This window comes from Nycticebus coucang, chromosome 7 (genome assembly GCF_027406575.1).
Source record: "Nycticebus coucang isolate mNycCou1 chromosome 7, mNycCou1.pri, whole genome shotgun sequence".
In the NCBI taxonomy this organism is placed as follows: Eukaryota; Metazoa; Chordata; class Mammalia; order Primates; family Lorisidae; genus Nycticebus; species Nycticebus coucang.
Window position 1 is genome coordinate 130,353,936 of NC_069786.1, and position 19,516 is coordinate 130,373,451.

The 19,516-nt window shown below is 40.5% G+C and overlaps 1 protein-coding gene across 3 annotated transcripts in view; it reads left to right on the plus strand.

The window, feature by feature from the left end:
- LOC128590125 (UDP-glucuronosyltransferase 1A1) overlaps positions 1–19,516 on the plus strand; it is a 264,050-nt gene that overhangs the window by 18,097 nt on the left and 226,437 nt on the right. For 2 of the 3 annotated variants that reach the window (XM_053597296.1, XM_053597297.1), the window contains exon 2: positions 13,308–14,180. The exons of the other annotated variant lie outside the window; for it this stretch is intronic. In XM_053597296.1, coding sequence (XP_053453271.1) covers positions 13,308–14,180 — 873 coding nt within the window. The remainder of the gene's footprint in view (positions 1–13,307; positions 14,181–19,516) is intronic. 3 annotated transcript variants of the gene reach the window in all.

A 19,516-nucleotide genomic window follows, 5' to 3' on the forward strand; every position in this document is an offset into this window, starting at 1 on the left:
TTGGTCTTTGAATTCGTTGAATTCTTGAGATATCTTTTGGGTTACTTCTTGGAATTCTAATTCGATCTTATTTGCTATCCAGATTCTGAATTCGATTTCTGATATCTCAGCTATTTGTGCATGGGATCTTGTGCTGTGTCTGCCCCATTGATCCTTGGGGGAGTTGATCTACTATGACTATTCATATTGCCAGAGTTTTTCCATTGATTTCACCTCATGATTGTTTTTCACCATTGCCTCTGGCCGTCCTCCGAGTTGGAGAGGTGTTTCTCCATGATTAGACCCCAGCAGGATCATTCTATTGTTGATCATTCTATTCATCATTCTAGTGTAGTTCCTCTGGGGCTGCCCCAGCCAGGGAGTTCTGGTTGTGGAAGCAGCTCCAGAGTGTGACACACCCAGATCCAGCAACAGGGTGTGAGGTGGTATGCACGGTTCTGGGAGTGCCTGGCACCCAGTGACTTTGGCACAGAGAGCCCAAGGCTGGAGAAGGGCTGTGTGCAGAGGCAGGGAGGGCTCTGGAGGGCACTTGGCACTCAGTTGAACTGCCTTTGGGGAGAGCTTGAGCAGGAGTGCAGAGAACTTTGGGCATTGTCTAGGGCCCCAGACTGAGCCACTGAGCTGGACGGACCTAATAGTGTTTGACTCTGGGCCACAGAGAGCCATTGTGAGAGAACTGCCCCAGCAAGCTCTGCCCTCATGGTTGCAGAGCAAGGATTGGGCAGGAGCTAGTCACCTAGTGACTGAACAGCCTAAAGGCGGGGACTGAAATGCTTTACAGCCTTAAGCCTCAGGGCAGAGTGAGACCGGTTTAGGCACACTGGAGCCTGGGGCTGTTGCCCTGCGTAGAGTCCCGTGGCGTCACAGCTCATAGCAACTTCAAACTCTTGGGCTTGGTGCTGCCTGGACCTCCGTAAGAGCTGTGCTGAAACCCCCGACTTGCGACCAGCGCCCGCCGGGCCTCGGCATGCCCTGACCAGGAACAGCAGGAGCCGTGCAACCCTGCGTCCTCCCTCCTGTACCCTCCCTGATTTCTTTTTATTTCGGAGCAATGTGTTGGCTATTTGAAATTTTTTCTGTTTCCATATAAAGTGAAGTACTATTTTTTCTATATCTTTCAAGTATGACAGAGGTACTTTAATAGGGATTGCATTAAATCTGTAGATTTCTTTTGGAAGTATAGACATTTTAACAATGTTGATTCTTCCCAGGCAGGAGCATGGTATATTTTTCCATTTGTTAACATCTTCAGCTATTTCTTTTTTCAGAGTTTCATAGTTTTCTTTATAGAGATCTTTCACATTCTTTGTTAGATACACTTCCAGATATTTCATCTTCTTTGGCACTATTGTAAATGGAATAGAGTCCTTGATTGTTTTTTCACCTTGACTATTGTTGGTATATATAAAGGCTATGGATTTGTGAGTATTGATTTTGTATCCTGAGATGCTGCTGTATTCCTTGATCACTTTGAGGACTTTCGTAGTTGAGTCCTTGGGGTTTTCCAGATATACAATCATATCATCTGCAAAGAGTACCAGTTTGATCTCCTCTGATCCTATTTGGATACCGTTGATTGCCTTCTCTATGCCTGATTGTGATGGCTAAGACTTCCATTACAATGATAAAAAGCAGTGGAGCCAATGGGCAACCTTGTCTGGTTCCTGATCTGAGGAAATAATTTCAATTTTACTCCATTCAACATGATATTGGCTGTGGGTTTGCTGTAGATGGCCTCTACCAGTTTAAGAAATGTTCCTTCTATACCTATTTTCTTAAGTGTTCTGATGAAGAAAGGATGCTGGTTACTATCAAAAGCTTTTTCCGCATCAATTGAGAGAATCATATGGTCTTTATTTTCTATTTTGTTTATGTGATGCTTTATATTTACAGATTTACAAATGTTGAACCATGCTTGGGACACTGGGATAAAACCCAGTGTATACCCAGTCATGGTGTATAATTTGTTTGATGTGTTGCTAGATTCTGTTTGCTAGGATCTTATTGAATATTTTTGCATCAATATTCATTAGAGATATTGGTCTATAATTTTCTTATTGGGTCTTTTCCTCGTTTGGGTATCAAGGTGATATTTGCTTCATAAAATATGTTGGGGTGTATTCTTTCTTTTTCTGTGATTTGGAAAAGCTTAAGTAATACAGGTTCTAGTTCCTGTTTAAGGTTTGGTAGAATTCTGATGTAAAGCCATGTGGTCCTGGGCTTTTCTTTTTGATATTTCTTATAATTGAAGCTATTTCAGAACTTGATACAGGCTTGTTCAACATTTCCACTTCTTGGCTAAGTCTAGGATGGTGGTGTGTCCAATTATTGAGCTATTTCCTTCAGATTTTTATACTTCTGAGAATAGAGTTTTTTCTAATATTCATTAAGGATTTTTTTAATTTCTGAGGAGTCTGTCATTATTTGGACTTTATCATTTCTGATTGATGAAATTAAGGATTTTACTCTTTTGTTTCTGGTTAGATTGGTCAAAGGTTTACCTATTTTATTGATCTTTTCAAAAACCCAACTTTTTTATTTATTGATCTTTTGTATAATCCTTTTTTTTCAAATTGCATTTAATTCTGCTCTAATTCTGGTTATTTCTTTTCTTCTGCTGGGTTTGGGGTTAAAATATTCTTCCTTTTCCAGTTGCTTGAGATGTCCCATTAAATTATTGACTTTCTCTCTTTCCGTTCTTTTGAGAAGGGCTTGTGGTGGTATTAATTTCCCTCTTAGGATGGCCTTTGCAGTATCCCAGAGGTTCTGATAATTCATGTCTTCATTATCATTTTGTTCTATAAATTTGGTAATTTCCTACTTAATCTCATCTATCACCGAGCTAGCATTCAGCATAAGGTTATTTAGTTTCCATATTTTTGTATGTGTATGCGGATTTCTGTTACTGAGTTCAACTTTTATTTCATGATGGTCCAAGAAAATACAAGGAATGATTTCTATTCTTTTAAATATGCTGAGGTTAGACTTGTGACCTCAGTTGTAATCAATTTTGGAGGTTGTTCCATGGACTGATGAGAAGAATGTGTGTTCAGTTTTGTCAGGATGAAATGTTTTGTAGATGTCTGTTAAATTTAATTATTGAATGGTTAAGTTTAAGTCTGTAGTTTCTTTGCTTAGTTTTTCATTGGAAGATCTATCCAACACTGCCACAGGGGTGTTACAATCTCCAACTATTGTGGTGCTGGAGGAAATCAAGTTGCTCATGTCTGTTAGAGTCTCTCTTATAAGTTGAGGCACGTTTAGATTGGGTGCATAAACGTTAATAATTGTGTATATATATATGTGTGTGTGTGTGTGTGTGTTTTTATAAACGTTAATAATTGAAATCTCATCATGTGAAGTGTTGCCCTTAACAAATATGTAGTGACCATCCTTATCTTTCCTTACTTTTGTTGATTTAAAGCCTATTGTATCTGTGAATAAAATTGCAACACCTGCTTTTTTCTGTTTTCCATTTGCCTGAAATATGGATGACCATCTCTTCACCCTGAGTCTAAATTTATCTTTTAAGGTAAGATGCGATTCTTGTATGCAGCAGATAAATGGTCTGAGTTTTTGTACCAAGTAGCCAACCTGCACCCCTTTAGAGGACAATTTAAGCCATTCATATTAATTCAGAATATTGATAAGCCTGGTAGTATTTGGAGTATCGAGTTTTCAAAAGTCCAATGGACATTTTTATTCCTTTTACCACTGTGGAAGTTGGAATTTGATCAGAAGTTTCTGAGTGAGTTTACTTTGGTGGTAGAGGATTGTTGTGATCATTATGGAGAATAGGTCTGAGAATATGCTGGAGAGTTGGGTTAGTTATGATATTTAATTTCTCTGTCATAAATGAAACTCAGTTTCACTGGATACAGGATGCTGGGTTGGAAGTTATTTTTTTTTTTAGAAGATTAAGGGTCGATGATGACCCTGTTTTATCTTGAAAGGTTTCAGCAGAGAGATCTGCAGTCATTGTAATATTCTTCTTCTTACAGGTTATGGTTTTCTTCTGTCTGGCTGGTTGCAGAATTTCTACTTCATATTCACTTTGGCGAAGTCAATTATAATGTGTCTGGGAGATGTTTCATTTGGGTTGAGTCGTCCTGAAGTTCTGAAACTGTCTGCTCTCTGAATTTTAGAATCGCCTGCCATGTTTGGGAAGTTCTCATCAATTATTTCTTGCAGTAGAGCATCTGTGCCTTTCGAAGCAACCTCGTCACCTTCAGGAATTCTTATAAGGTGAATATTAGTTTTCTTTGAATTATCTCAGCATTGTCTGAGAGAATGATCTGTTTTTGCTCTCTACTTCTCTTCCTCATTGAGCATTTGGGACCATTTGAAAGCTTTGTCTTCAATGTCAGAGATCCTTTCTTCTGCCTGCTCTATTCTGTTACTGAAGGAATCTACTGTATTTCTCAGATCTTTGAGGGCTGCAAGTTCTTGTCTCAATGTGTCAAAATCTTTGGTGATTTTGTCTTTGAATTCATTGCATTCTTTTTTTTGTCTTTATTTATTTATTAAATCATAGCTGTGTACATTGATATGATCAAAGGCATCATTCACTAGCTTCACAGACCGTTTACCAAGTTTCACATATACCCTTGTAAGATGCACCACTGGTGTGATGCCAGCAATTCCCTTTCCTCTACCCACCTCCCCCTTCCCTCCCCTCCCTTTTGCCCTTCCCCCTATTCTTAGGTTGTAACTGGGTTATAGCTTTCATGTGAAAACCCTAAATTAGTTTCATAGTAGGGCTGAGTACATTGGGTACTTTTTCTTCCATTCTTGAGATACTTTACTAAGAAGAATATGTTCCAGCTCCATGCATGTAAACATGAAAGAGATAAAGTCTCCATCTTCTTTAAGGCTACATAATATTCCATGGTGTACATATGCCACAATTTATTAATCCATTTGTGGATCGATGGGCACTTGGGCTTCTTCCATGACTTAGCAATTATGAATTGGGCTGCAATAAACATTCTGGTACAAATATCTTTGTTATGATGTGATTTTTGGTCTTCTGGGTATATGGCCAGTAGAGGGATTACAGGATTGAATGGCAGATCTATTTTTAGAGCTCTAAGTGTTCTCCTATCTCTTTCCAAAAGGAATGTATTAATTTGCATTCCCACCAGCAGTGCAAAAGTGTTCCCTTTTCTCCACATTCGCGCCAACATCTCTGGTCTTGGGATTTTGTGATATAGGCTAGTGTCACTGGAGTTAGATGGTATCTCAAAGTAGTTTTGATTTGCATTTCTCTGATGATTAAAGATGATGAGCATTTTTTCATGTCTGAAGGCCGCATGCCTGTCTTCTTCAGATAAGTTTCTCTTCAAATCTCTTGCCCAGCCTGCGATGGGATCCCTTGTTCTATTCTTGCTAATGCATTTGAGTTCTCTGTGGATTCTGGTTATTAAACCTTTGTCGGAGACATAACCTGCAAATATCTTCTCCCATTCTGAGGGCTGTTTGCTTGCTTTACTTATTGTGTTCTTGGCTGTGCAGAAGATTTTTACTTTGATCGAGTCCCAGTAGTGTATTTTTAAAGCTGCTTCAATTGCCCGGGGGGTCCTCCTCATAAAATGCTCACCCAGACTGATTTCTTCAAGGGTTTTCCCTGCATTCTCTTCTAGTATTTTTATAGTTTCATGTCTTAAGTTTAAATCTTTAATCCAGTGAGAGTCTATCTTAGTTAATGGTGAAAGGTGTGGGTCCAGTTTCAGTCTTCTGCAGGTTGCCAGCCAGTTCACCCAGCACCATATGTTAAATAGAGAATCTTTTCCCCACTGAATGTTTTTAATTGGCTTTTCAAAGATTAAATAACAGTAAGTAGCTGGATTCATCTCTTGGTTCTCTATTCTGTTCCAGACATCTACCTCTCTGTTTTTGTGCCAATACCATGCAGTTTTGATCACTATCAATTTGTAGTATAGTCTGAGGTCTGGTAGTGTGATTACTCCTGCTTTGTTTTTATTTCTGAGTAATGTCTTGACTATTCGAGGTTTTTTTCTGATTCCATATAAAACGAAGTATTGTTTTTTCAAGATCTTTAAAGTATGACAGTGGAGCTTTAATAGGGATTGCATTGAAATTATATATTGCTTTGGGTAGTATGGACATTTTAACAATGTTGATTCTTCCCAGCAACGAGCATGATATGTTTTTCTATTTGTTAATATTTTCAGCTATTTCTTTTCATAGAGTTTCATAGTTCTCTTTATAGAGATCTTTCACATCCTTTGTTAGATAAATTCCCAAATATTTCATCTTCTTTGGCACTGCTGTGAATGGGATAGAGTCCTTAACTGTTTTTTCAACTTGACTATTGTTGGTATATATAAAGGCTACCAATTTATGAATGTTGATTTTGTAACCTGAGACATTGCTGTATTCCTTGATCACTTCTAAGAGTTTTGTAGTAGAGTCCCTAGTGTTTTCTAGATATAGTATCATATCATCTGCGAAGAGTGAAAGTTTGATCTCTTCTGAGCCTATATGGATACCCTTGATCGCCTTGTCTTCCCTAATTGTGGTGGCTAAAACTTCCATTACAATGTTAAAAAGCAATGGAGACAATGGGCAGCCTTCTCTGGTTCCTGATCTGAGTGGAAATAATTCCAATTTAACTCCATTCAATACGATATTGGCTGTGGATTTGCTGTAGATGGTCTCTATCAGTTTAAGAAATGTCCCTTCTATACCGATTTTCTTAAGTGTTCTGATCATGAAGGGATTCTGGATATTATCAAAAGCTTTTTCTGCATCGATTGAGAGAATCACATGGTCTTTGTTTTTTAATTTCTTTATGTGCTGGATTACATTTATAGATTTACGTATATTGAACCAGCCTTGAGACCCTGGGATAAACCCGACTTGGTCGTGATGTATAATTTGTTTGATGTGTTGCTGGATTTTGTTTGTTACGATCTTGTTGAATATTTTTGCATCTATATTCATTAGTGATATCAGTCTATAATTTTCTTTTCTTGTTGGGTCTTTTCCTGGTTTGGGGATCAGGGTGATGTTTGCTTCATAGAACATGTTGGGTAGTCTTCCTTCTTTTTCTACCTTTTGGAACGGTTGAGTAATATAGGTACTAATTCCTCTTTAAAGGTTTGGTAGAATTCTGATGTGAAACCATCTGGTCCCGGGCTTTTCTTTTTAGGGAGGTTTTGTATGGTTGATGCTATTTCCAAACTTGATATGGGCCTATTCAACATTTCCACTTCATTCTGGCTAAGTCTTGGGAGGTGACGTGCTTCCAAGCATGGGTCAATTTCCTTCAGATTTTCATATTTCTGAGAGTAAAGTTTCTTGTAATATTCATTAAAGATTTTTTGGATTTCTGAGGAGTCTGTTGTTAATTCGACTTTGTTGTTTCTGATTGATGAGATTAGAGATTTTACTCTTTTTTTCCTGATTAGGTTGGCCAAAGGTTCATCTATTTTATTGACTTTTTCGAAAAACCAGCTTTTTGATTTATTGATCTGTTGTATTATTGTTTTGTTTTCAATTTCATTTAATTCTGCTCTAATTTTGGTTATTTCCTTTCTTCTACTGGGTTTGGGGTTGGAATGTTCTTCCTTTTCCAGTTTCTTGAGATGTCCCATTAAGTTGTTAACTTCCTCTCTTTCCGTTCTCTTGAGGAAGGCTTGCAGTCCTATAAGTTTCCCTCTTAGAACTGCCTTTGTGGTGTCCCAGGGGTTCTGATAGTTCGTGTCTTCATTGTCGTTTTGTTCCAAAAAATTGGCGATTTCTTTCTTAATCTCATCTCTGACCCAGCTATCATTCAGCATAAGGTTATTTAACTTCCATGTTTTTGTATGAGTATGCAGATTCCTGTTGTTACTCAGCTCAAGTTTTATTCCATGGTGGTCTGAGAAGATGCATGGAATAATTTCTATTCCTTTAAATTTACTGAGGTTAGACTTGTGACCTAAGATGTGATCGATTTTGGAGTAAGTTCCTTGGGCTGATGAGAAGTATGTGTATTCAGTTTTGTTGGGATGAAATGTTCTGTAGATGTCTGCTAAATCCAAATGTTGGATGGTTAGGTTTAAATCTATGATTTCTTTGCTCAGCTTCTTGTTGAAGGATCGATCCAACACTGCCAGAGGAGTGTTGAAATCTCCGACTATTATGGAGATGGAGGAAATCAAGTTGCTCATGTCTGTTAGAGTTTCTCTTATAAATTGAGGTGCATTCTGGTTTGGTGCATAGATATTAATAATTGAGATCTCATCATATGGAGTATTACCCTTAACAAATATGAAGTGACCATTCTTGTCCTTCCTTATTTTTGTTGGTTTAAAGCCTATTGTATCTGCAAATAAAATTCCAGCACCTGCTTATTTCTGATTACCATTTGCCTGAAGTATGGATGACCATCCTTTCATCCTGAGTCTGTATTTGTCTTTTAAGTTAAGATGTGACTCTTGTATGCAACAAATATCTGGCCTGAGTTTTTGTATCCAGTCAGCTCACCTATGCCTCTTTAGAGGACAGTTTAAGCTGTTCACATTAATGGAGAATATTGATAAGTCTGGTGAAGTTTTGGGTATTGAGTTTTCAAAAGTCCAGTGGGCATTTTTAATCCTTTTGTCAGTGTGGAAATTAGAGTTTGGTCTGAAGTTTCTGAGTGAGTTTACTTTTGTGGTATAGGATTGGGTTGGTCATTATGGTGGATAGGTCTGAATATATCCTGAAGAGCTGGTTTGGTTATGGCAAATTTCTTCAACATATGAATGTCATTAAAGTATTTATTTTCTCCATCATAAATGAAACTCAGTTTAGCTGGATACAAGATCTGGGGTTGAAAGTTACTTTGCTTTAGGAGATTAAAATTTGGTGACCACCCTCTTCTGGCTTGTAAAGTTTCAGCAGAGAGATCTGCAGTCATTCTAACATTCTTCCCTTTGAAGGTAATGGTTTTCTTATGTTTTGCTGCTTGCAGAATTTTCTCCTTCATATTAACTTTGGCAAACTCAATTATAATGTGTCTGGGAGACTTTTTATTTGGGTTGAGGTGTGCTGGGGTTCTGAAACTGTCTGCTATCTGAATTTTATAATCTCTTGTCATATTTGGGAAGTTCTCATCGATTATTACTTGCAGTAGAGCATCTGTGCCTTTCGAAGCAACCTTGTTGCCTTCAGGAATTCCTATAATGCAGATTTTAGTTTTCTTCGAATTATCCCAGAGTTCTCTGAGAGAATGATCTGTTTTTCCTTTCCACTTCTCTTCCTCTTTGAGCATTTTGGAGCATTCAAAATCTTTGTCTTTAATGTCAGAGATTCTTTCTTCTGCCTGCTCTAGTCTGTTACTGCGGGATTCTACAATATTTTTCAGATCTTTGAGGGCTGCAAGTTCTTTTCTCAGTGTGTCAAAAATCTTTGGTGATTTTGTCTTCAAATTCATTGAATTCTTGAGAGAACTTTTGAATCACTCCTTGAAATTCTAATTCCATCTTTCCCTCCATTCTGTTGATCTTATTTGCCATCTAAATTCTGAACTCGATTTCTGACATCTCAGCCATTTGTTTATGAATGGGATCATCTGGTGTGTCTGTTTTGTTATTTCTTGGGGGAGTTGATCTACTCTTGATTATTCATGTTGCCAGAGTTTTCCCACTCATTCTGCCCCATGATTATTTTTCATTGTTTGGCTAGATGAGCAGGTAAGGTGAAATTGGATTGGGGGCTCCTGTAGTTGTCATTAACCAGCCCTTTGTGAAGGATTTGGGACTGGTGACTGTAGCTTTTTCCCCTACAGCTTTTCAAAGTATCTGTACAGTATTACAGTCTGAGGCTCTGGGGAACTACATGGTGTGCTGGGGGGAGATGTCTCTATCTTATATTCAGCTGGTGTTTTTCCAATCCTTGTGGATCAGTGACCCTGGGTTGAAATCTCAGCTGTGGAGGAATACAAGCAACTAAGACACACCACCCCCATGGGCAACAACTGGGAGAGGAAAATCAACCCTTCTCATTGCCACACAACCAAGGTATCACCCAAGAGGGTCCTTCGGTGATTGGCCCAGGTTTAGAGTTCCAAACCAATTGACCCAGTTAGTACCAATCTCAGGTGGTAGAGTTTGAAAGTTCTCCAGCAACTAGATAGCAGAGGACTACTGGCGGCTCAAATGTGGCTAACTCCAGTACTCTGTGGAGTCACAAATGCCTGCCGAGTAGCTGAGTTGGAGTAGGGGGCTGTTATCTCTTTCCCCACCTTGCACCTCTTTCATGCCCAGTCACTGGTAACTCCATGGGGCTGTGGTCCTGCTCCCTCCAACAAGTAGATGAGCCAGGGCTTTGCCAGAGTCAAGGGAAAGTCAATGCCCCCTCAGCCTGGCGATCACCCTGTGCCACCTGCCAGCTGGGGGAGGTGAGGCCTGCCTGCCTCAGGTACTCAATGGCAAGTGGAGAATGTTCCACCTGAGCTCAATCTGAACATGAAGAGAACAAGTCAGCAAATGATTTTCTCCCTCAGCCACTGCACCTTTGCCCCAAGTGCTCTGCAGCACTGGTGTTCATATAGGGCAAGGTCTGGCTTTTTTGGCAGTCCTCAGAGTGCAGGAGGTGTTTCTCCAAGATTGGACCCTGGTGGGATCACTCTACTTTGCTGAATCTTCGTGAGAGTAACCCTGCAGCTCCCAGGAGGCTCCCATGGCCAGGGAGGTGGCTGTAGTGACCCCTCTGGGAGTGTGGGGTGCATGGCTCCAGCAGCAAGGCAGGGCACAAGGCCCACAGTTCTGGCAGGGCAGGCTCTTGGTGGCTCTGGCTGGGTGGGACATGGGATGTGCAGGGCACTGGGCTCTGGCAGGGCATGGAGCATGATAAGCAGCTCTGGCTGGGCTGAGTATGGGGCTGTGGCTATGGCAGGGTAGCTCTGGCAAGGTGTGGTGTGGTGCACTGATTTCTGGCAAGGCACGGCTCGCAGCTCACAAGCCTCCTTCCACAACATGTTTGCACTTTTGCAGATCCAAGCCCGAAAGCCTCCCCCCTTTGTCTGCACTACTGCTGGGCTCACTGTTACAGTGTAGGTTTTCTCCCATGGCCCTTGCAGTGCCTGGACCAGGCAATGAACTGCAGACATTCTGGTCTCTGCAGGGGTTAGGCTTCCAGACCGTCAGGTGAGGGGGAGAGGGTGGATTAGAAGTTCAAAATGGCAGGGAAACCATTAGTTCAACTCTCATGCCTGAAAAGAGAGTGCTCAGGGTCACAGCAGGGTCCCTCTGGATAAGTAGTCCCCATTTCCTGCAACTCTCTCCCAGGTGAGACAAGAGGTCCTTAGTTTACCACTCACCTATAGAAAACCTACAGTAAGCCAATAAAGAAAAAAAAAACACTCTTGGGGGAGGGGGCAGATACTTATCCTTTGGGATGAGTTTTGTTCTTGAAATTTGCTTTCTTGGAGTCTCAGCTTGCCTCAGCAGAAGTGTCGTACAGTTATCACTCTTCTCTCTCAGCTTGGCTCCCAGTCTTCAGCATTGTTGCGTACTTTCTGGTCATAATCCTTCCCTCTGGATGGGAGCTTCTGTCAAAAGCTATCTCCAGTCAGCCACCTCACCCCTCCTCCCGGTTTGCCAATTTCTACCAAGAAAACCTGCTGAGATTTTAGTTGGGAATGTGTTGAATTTATAGATCAATTTAGGAGTGCAGAATTCTTCAGCATTTTGTGTTTTCTCATTTGTAAACATGTTGTATCTCTGCATTTATTTAGGTCTTTTTGAGTATCGTTCATCAAATTTTGAAGTTTTCAGTGTAGAGTCTTTCAAATTTTTGGTCAAGTCTGTACCTATTTCCTATTTCTTTTTTCCTTGAATAATCATTTATTTATTTTAAAATTGTGGGGTAACATGAAGATACATATGATTAGAATACATCATTTGCATTTGTAAGGTACTATTCAAATTGTGCTCATGTCCTTCACTAGGAAGTGTGCCATACACCTGAACATTGTACCTGCTAGGTGACAACTTCCCAAACCTCTTTCCCCTCTTACCCCCCGCCCCCCTTTTTTTTTTTCTGAGAGACAGAATCCCTTGGTAGAGTGCCATGGCGTCACAGCACACAGCATCCTCAAACTCTTGGGTTTAAGTGATTCTCTTTTCTCAGCCTCCCAAGTAGGTGGGACTACAGATGCTCAAAAATAACAATGCCTGATTTTTTTTTGTTGCAGTTGGTTAGCTAGCACAGGCTGGTTTCAAACCTACCACTCTCTGTGTATGTGGCGGGCACTGTAACCACTGTGCTATAGATGCTGAGCCCCACTTCTTGAATTTAATTCTCCTGTGGGCCTTAGTTGGCCTGTGGTTGTTAATATACGAATTTGAACTTGGAATCAAATACTCTGGATGTTTGATTTTCCATTCCTGTGATACTTAGGAGAATGTTCCCTAAAGTCATCTAGGTAAATAGAAAAGATGCAGTCTCCATCTTTTATATGACTGAATAGTATTCCATGGTGTACATATACTGCAGTTTATTAGTCCATTCTTGGGTTGATGGGCACTTTGGTTGTTTCTACATCTTTGTGATTGTGAATTGAGCTGCTATAAACATTCTAGTGCAAATGTTCTTATAGTAAAAGACTTTTTTTCTTTTGGGTAGATACCTAATAATGGGTTTGAGGGTCAAATAGAAGGCCTACTTTTAGTTCCTTGAAGATTCTCCATACTTCTTCCAATAAAGGATGTACTAGTTTGAAGTCCCAAACATTTCATATTTCCAATGCTATTTAAATGGTATATTTATTTCAATTTCCAAGTGCTCATTGCGAGTACAAGTAACTTGTGAAAGACATGAAGATTAGAAGCACCATCACCCCATGCAGTTGAGAATACATATATAACTTTTGACTCCCCAAATACTTGACTAGGAATAGCCTACCGTTTACTAAAAGGCTGGCTAATGAGATAAATTGTCTATTAATACATGTTTTGTGTGTATTACATACTGTATTCTTACACTAAAGTAACCTAGAGAAAGGAAATCAAAGGAAGAGAAAGCGCATTTACCATCTGTTAGGGGCAAGTGGGTCACCATAAAGGTCTGTTTTTAAACTCACATTGTAGTACTGGGTACGATTTGTCCCTAAGGCAAAGATCACTGCTACTTTTGCCTGAAAATACGCAACCGGGAATCTCAGCAAATGCTAATGATTTATTATTGTGCTATGAGTCAATCATTAGCAGCAGTGTGATTTGTCCTATAAACATGTTCACGCCCTCGTTTGAGCACAAGTTTTGTGCCTGCCCTTCTTCCTCCTACTGTGTTACTGGAGCTTAGCGTCCAGGCAGCCTGACTGTGGTTCTGCGATGGCTCCTGCAGGGCTGCCCAGCCTGCTCCCCCTGTGTGTGTGTCTGCTGCTCACACCTGGCCTGGCCGAGGCAGGCAAGCTGCTGGTGGTGCCCATGGATGGGAGCCACTGGTTCACCATGCAGTTGGTTGTGGAGAGACTCATCCAGAAAGGACATGAGGTGGTTGTGGTCATGCCAGAGGTGAGCCGGCACTTGGGACAACTAGCCAATTGTACAACAAAGACTTATAAAACTTCTTACTCTCCGGAGGATTTCGACCGTGAATACATGAATTTTGCCAATGATCAATGGGAAAATCGGCGACAAACTTTCTATTCTCATTTATTGACATCAGCCAAAGGTGTTTTTGAGTTATTTTTTTCACACTGTAGGAGTTTGTTTAATGACCGAAAATTAGTAGCATTCTTAAGAGAGAGCTCTTTTGATGCTGTGTTTCTGGATCCTTTTGATATGTGTGGCTTAATAGTTGCTAAGTACTTTTCACTCCCCTCTGTGGTCTTCACCAGGGGAGTAATGTGCCGTTATCTTGAAGAAGGTGCGCAGAGCCCTGCTCCTCTTTCTTATGTTCCCAGACGTCTCTTAGGTTACTCGGATACCATGACTTTCAAGGAGAGACTATGGAACTCTCTCTTCCACTTGGAGGAACACTTGTTGTGTCCCTATTTTTTCAAACCCACCTTAGAAATTGCCTCTGAAATCCTGCAGACACCTGTCACAGTATCTGATCTCTTCAGCCACACGTCAGTCTGGTTGCTGAGAACTGACTGTATTTTGGAATCTCCCAGACCACTGATGCCCAACATGATCTTCGTCGGGGGCATCAACTGCCACCAGGGAAAGCCATTGCCTGAGGTGAGTTGTTTCTCCTTTAGCAGAATAGGCATAATCTGGCTTTGGACCTAAAAAAAAAAATAAACTCCTACTGGACTATGAATTGTCATTTACATTCATCAAGTTTGCAATTGCTTTCTGGTTTAATGAATTATTTTGTGTTAATGCAGGTAATTGTGAATTAGCAAACCGTGTCATTTGATATACACATACACACAGTTCATATAGTTGTACATAATTTCCAAGTTGCAATTTTTTTTTTTTTTTTTTTTTTGAGACAGAGCAAGACTGGTAGAGTGCAGCAGTGTCATTGTAGCTCACAGCAACCTCAGACTCCTGGGTTCAAGTTATCTTCCTGCCTCTGCCTCTCCAGTGGCTGAGACTACAAATGCCCACTACATCTCTAATTTTTCTATTTTTTGTAGAGATGGGGTCTTGCTCTTGCTGGTTTCAAACTCCTTAGTTCAAAGGATCCTCCTGCCTTGGCTTCCCAGAGTGCTAGGATTACTGGTGTGAGCTGCTGTTTCGGCCTGAAGCTACATTAAAAAAATTAGAAATAGGGTATCAGTATGTTGCCTTGGCTGGCCTTGAATGTTTCTGGGCTGGATCCATGCTTCCACCTCTGTTTCCTGCATACCTGAGATTATAGGCTTATGCCACAATTCCCAACTACCAGGCTGTACTTTTTTTTTGAGACAGAGTCTTACTTTGTTGCCCTGAGTAGAGTGCTGTAGCATCATAGCTCACAGCACCTCCAACTCTTGGGATGTAGCGATTCTCTTGCCTCAGCCTTCCAAGTAGCTGGGACTATGCCTGGCTATTTTTAGAGACGAGTCCTCGCTCTGGCTCACCTCGCTCTGGCTCACTTTTAACACTGTTTATGGAAAAATAATGAGAAACACAGGAAGAAATGCAGCTTGCCTTTTTTGTTAATCCTGTGCCATCCACACTGGAAAAATGCTCTTAGTTGTTTTGTACGCATCGTTTTCAATTTTTGAAATTATTTTCTGTTTACCCAGCTAGCCAATGTAAATTCTCATATATCTTTTATTAAAATATAATCTATTATTAAGTGGGACGTGTTGCTCATTACCTTGCCTCTTTCACCTGCCAATATGTCATAGATAGCTTTACCTGTCAATGCATACAGATACAACAAGTTCTGTTAATAATAGTGCAAGTTCTTGCTTTGGATACACAATTATTTTTTCAACCAAAGAATATTGATAGATGTTTAGAAGTTTCCCAAGCATTCTTAAATACTTCCTTTATCGCTGTAGTCTGTAGTCCTACAAGTGGCATTGCTGGGTCAAATAATATGCAGACATTACCTTTCAGCACATTTGATAAATGCTTTCAACTTATTGAACAATCTCATATTTTGACCAATGGCATCTAAGAGTTCTGGTTTTCCATACATTCTCCAGCTTCTGATGTTGTCACACTTTAAAATATGGTTAATTTTCAGGGCAAAAAACAAATTGTGTGTAACTGTTTCAATTTTTACTTCTATTTTCATAGAAATATAAGCCATTTGCACATCTTCTTCTGTGAATGACATGTTGACACTCTTCGATCATTCTTATAGGTCTATCTGTCTTTTTATAACTTGTTGCTTAAGGCTCATGAGTATTAGGGATATTAACACATGGCTTTTTACGTGTTCCACAAATATTTTTCTCCTAGGTGTTCATCTTTTGTTACATAGGACTTTCATGTTTGGGTAGTCACTTTGGTTAATTTTTTCCTTAAAGGTTTGTAGATTTTTTTTTTTTTTTTTTTTTTAATAATAGTGGCTCAGCTTCATAGAGGGTACAAAGAATTAGGTTTGTATCTGTTAGGTAAAGTCTGTTTTATAGTTGTGTCCCACCCCCTAAGAGGTGTGCTGTATGCTTTAAACCCCCATCCCTCTCACTCCTCCCCTCTCCTCACTCCCTCGTTCCCTCACCCCTCACCTGGAATTGATTTGAATTTTCCTCTTTATGGGTGTGTATGAGATTCTCTACTGCCTTCACATTAGAATTGAGTACATTGGATTCTTGCTTCTCCTTTCTTGTGATGCTTTACTGAGAAGAATGTGTTCCAGTTCCATCCAGGTTAATATAAAAGATGTAAAGTCTCCATTTTTTTTTTCTTTCTTTTTTTTTTATTGTTAAATCATAGCTGTGTACATTAGTGCAATCACCTGTACCCATTCTAAGATGCACCATAGATGTGGCCCCACCCATTACCTTCTCTCCATCAAAACCTCCCCCCTCCCTTCCCCTTCCTTGGCCCTATCCCCATAGTCTTGTGCTATAGTTGGGTTATAGTCTTCATGTGAAAGCTGTAATTTAGCTTCATAGTAGAGCTGAGTACATTGGATACTTTTTCTTCCATTCCTGAGATACTTTGCTAAGAAGAATCTGTTCCAGCTCCATCCATGTAAACATGAAAGAGGTAAAGTCTCTATCTTTCTTTGAGGCTGCATAATATTCCATGGTATACATGTACCACAATTTGCTAGTCCATTTGTGGGTCGATGGACACTTGGGCTTCTTCCATGACTTAGCAATTGTGAATTGGGCTGCAATAAACATTCTGGTACAGATGTCTTTGTTAATTTGTGACTTTTGGTATTCTGGGTATAAACCTAGTAAAGGAATTATAGGATCGAATGGCAGGTCTATTTTTAGGTCTCTAAGTATTCTCCAAACATCCTTCCAGAAGGGACGTATTAGTGGGCATTCCCACCAGCAGTGTAGAAGTGTGCCCTTTCCTCCACATCCACGCCAACATTTCTGGTTTTGGGATTTTGTTATGTGGGCTACTCTTACTAGGGTTAGGTGATATCTCAGAGTAGTTTTGATTTGCATTTCTCTTATGATTAAGGATGATGAGCTTTTTTTCATGTGTTTGTAGATCTTCTGTCGGTCTTCTTTAGAGAATTTTCTCTTCAAGTCCCTTACCCACCCTGAGATGGGGTCACATGTTCTTTTCTTGTTAATACGTTTGAGTTCTCTGTGGATTCTGGTTATTAGACCTTTATCGGAGGTATAACCTGCAAATATCTTCTCCGATTCTGAGGGCTGTCTGCTTGCTTTACTTACTATGTTCTTGGCTGTGCAGAAGCTTTTTAGTTTGATCAGGTCCCAGTAGTGTATTTTTGATACTGCTTCAATTGCCTGGGGAGTCCTCCTCATAAAATATTCACCCAGGTCGGGGGCGGAGCAAGATGGCAGCCAAGTAACAGCTTCCTTGCATCTGGGCACCGTGAGTCGGGGGAGATAGGACTCCAGGCATCTCTGGCTGGTGGGAACTGCCTATCATCACTCCTATGAGGATACAGGGAGTCAGTGAGAGACTTCTGGACCCCAAGAGGAGGACTAAAACAGTGGAAAACCGGCAAGTGGTCGCGTGTGTTCAATCCGTCTAAACCCGCCCACAACTGTAAGTTCAGTAGCAGCGAGACTGCAAACCAGAAAGGCTTTACCTGTGAACTGTTTTGATGTCCTTGGACTTGGCACTGAGTTGAACTGCCTTGGGGAAGGCCTGAGCGGGAGTGCGGAGAACTTTGTCCGTTGTCTAGGGCCCCAGTCTGAGCCGCTGAGCCAGACGGAGCTAATAGTGTTTGGCAGTGGGTCACACGGAACCATTGTCAGTGATGTGCCCCAGCAAGCTCCGCCCTCAGGGTCACAGAGCTAGAAACGGGTGGCAGCTGGTAACCCAGCAACCAAGTAGCCTCAGGGTGGGGTCTGAGCCGCCTTGCAGCCCTAACCCTCAGGGGCAGAGTGAGACTGGTTTTGGCACACTGGGTAAATGGATAGCCACTTCAGCAGTGATTCCAGCGAGAAAGCTGGGAAAGCTTCTGTTCAGCAAGTTTACAAGTTCAAAGTGCCTTTTAAGTGGGCTGAAGAGAGATTTAGGGTGTCTACCTGCTGGGGTTTGAGAAATCAGCAGTCTCCAGTGGTATCAGAACTGTGACTAACATCTCATACCCTAGAAGATCACATGTTGCCCAGACAATATTCAATAACATATACAAACTGCTTTGTTTTTGGTTGTGTATTTTTTCTTTTTTTTTGTTTGGTTGTTTTTTTTTGTTTGTTTATTTTGACGTTGTTGATGTTCTTTTGTTTTTTAATTTCAATCTTTTCCATACAGATCCCTTTTTCTTTCTCAATTTTTCTAGTTTAATTATAATTTCCCATTGCTGCATTTTTAATAACTACAACTTCATTTTTGCTAGTGTTTCTACCGCTATCATTTGGTTTTTCACCCAATTGTATCCCCGTAAAGTTTTCTGTTTGCTTGTTTTGGTTTGATTTATAGCATTTTTGTCTTTCCTCTCTACTTGGTGGAGGTGGGGTACTGTGTCTGATAAGGTTAGCAAAGAGCTGCTGACCTCAAGGGAACCACCCAACTGGGCACCCCCAGAAGGTGGGGTTTTTTAAGGTTGTGTCAAACTACCCTACTGTACACCTATATTGCCCTGTCTCCATCTTTCTGTGCCTCTCTTCTTTTTGTCAATATTCCTTATCCCCACCCCCTCTCCTTTCTCTATCTTTCTTTTTTTTCTTATCACTCGGTCCTCCTTTCTTTCATCCCTTTTTTGCTCTTCAACCTTCTCACCCTTCTGGTCCTGTAACCCTTAGTCCACAGGCACAAGAACTTAAAGAGCAAGAGGAAGTGAAAGGAAAATTAGGGCAAGGAAACAGATAAAAGAAATCACTCATGAGGAAGACTCAGCAGAAAACTCCAGGCAACATGAAGAACCAGTCCAGAACAACCCCGCCAAGGGACCATGAGGTAGCTACTGCAGAGGATCCCACCTATTCATAAATGTTAGGAATGACAGAAAGGGAATTTAGAATACACATGTTGAAAACAATGAAAGAAATGATGGAAACAATGAAGGAAACTGCTAATAAAGTGGAAAATAACCAAAAGGAAATCCAAAAACAGAATCAAATCAGAGATGAACGATATGAAGAATATAAAAAGGATATAGCAGAGCTGAAGGAAATGAAACAGTCAATCAGGAAACTTAAAGATGCAATGGAAAGTATCAGCAACAGGTTAGACCATGCAGAAGAAAGAATTTCAGAGGTAGAAGACAAAGTTTTTGAGATAACTCAGATAGTAAAAGAGGCAGAAAAGAAGAGAGAGAAAGCAGAACGTTCACTGTCAGAATTAAAGGGACTTTATGAAGCGTTCCAACATACGAGTTATAGGAATTCCAGAAGGGGAAGAAGAATGCCCCAGAGGAATGGAAGCCATACTAGAGAATATTATAAAAGAAAATTTCCCAAATATCATCAAAGATTCTGACACACTGCTTTCAGAGGGATATCGGACCCCAGGTTGCCTCTACTCTA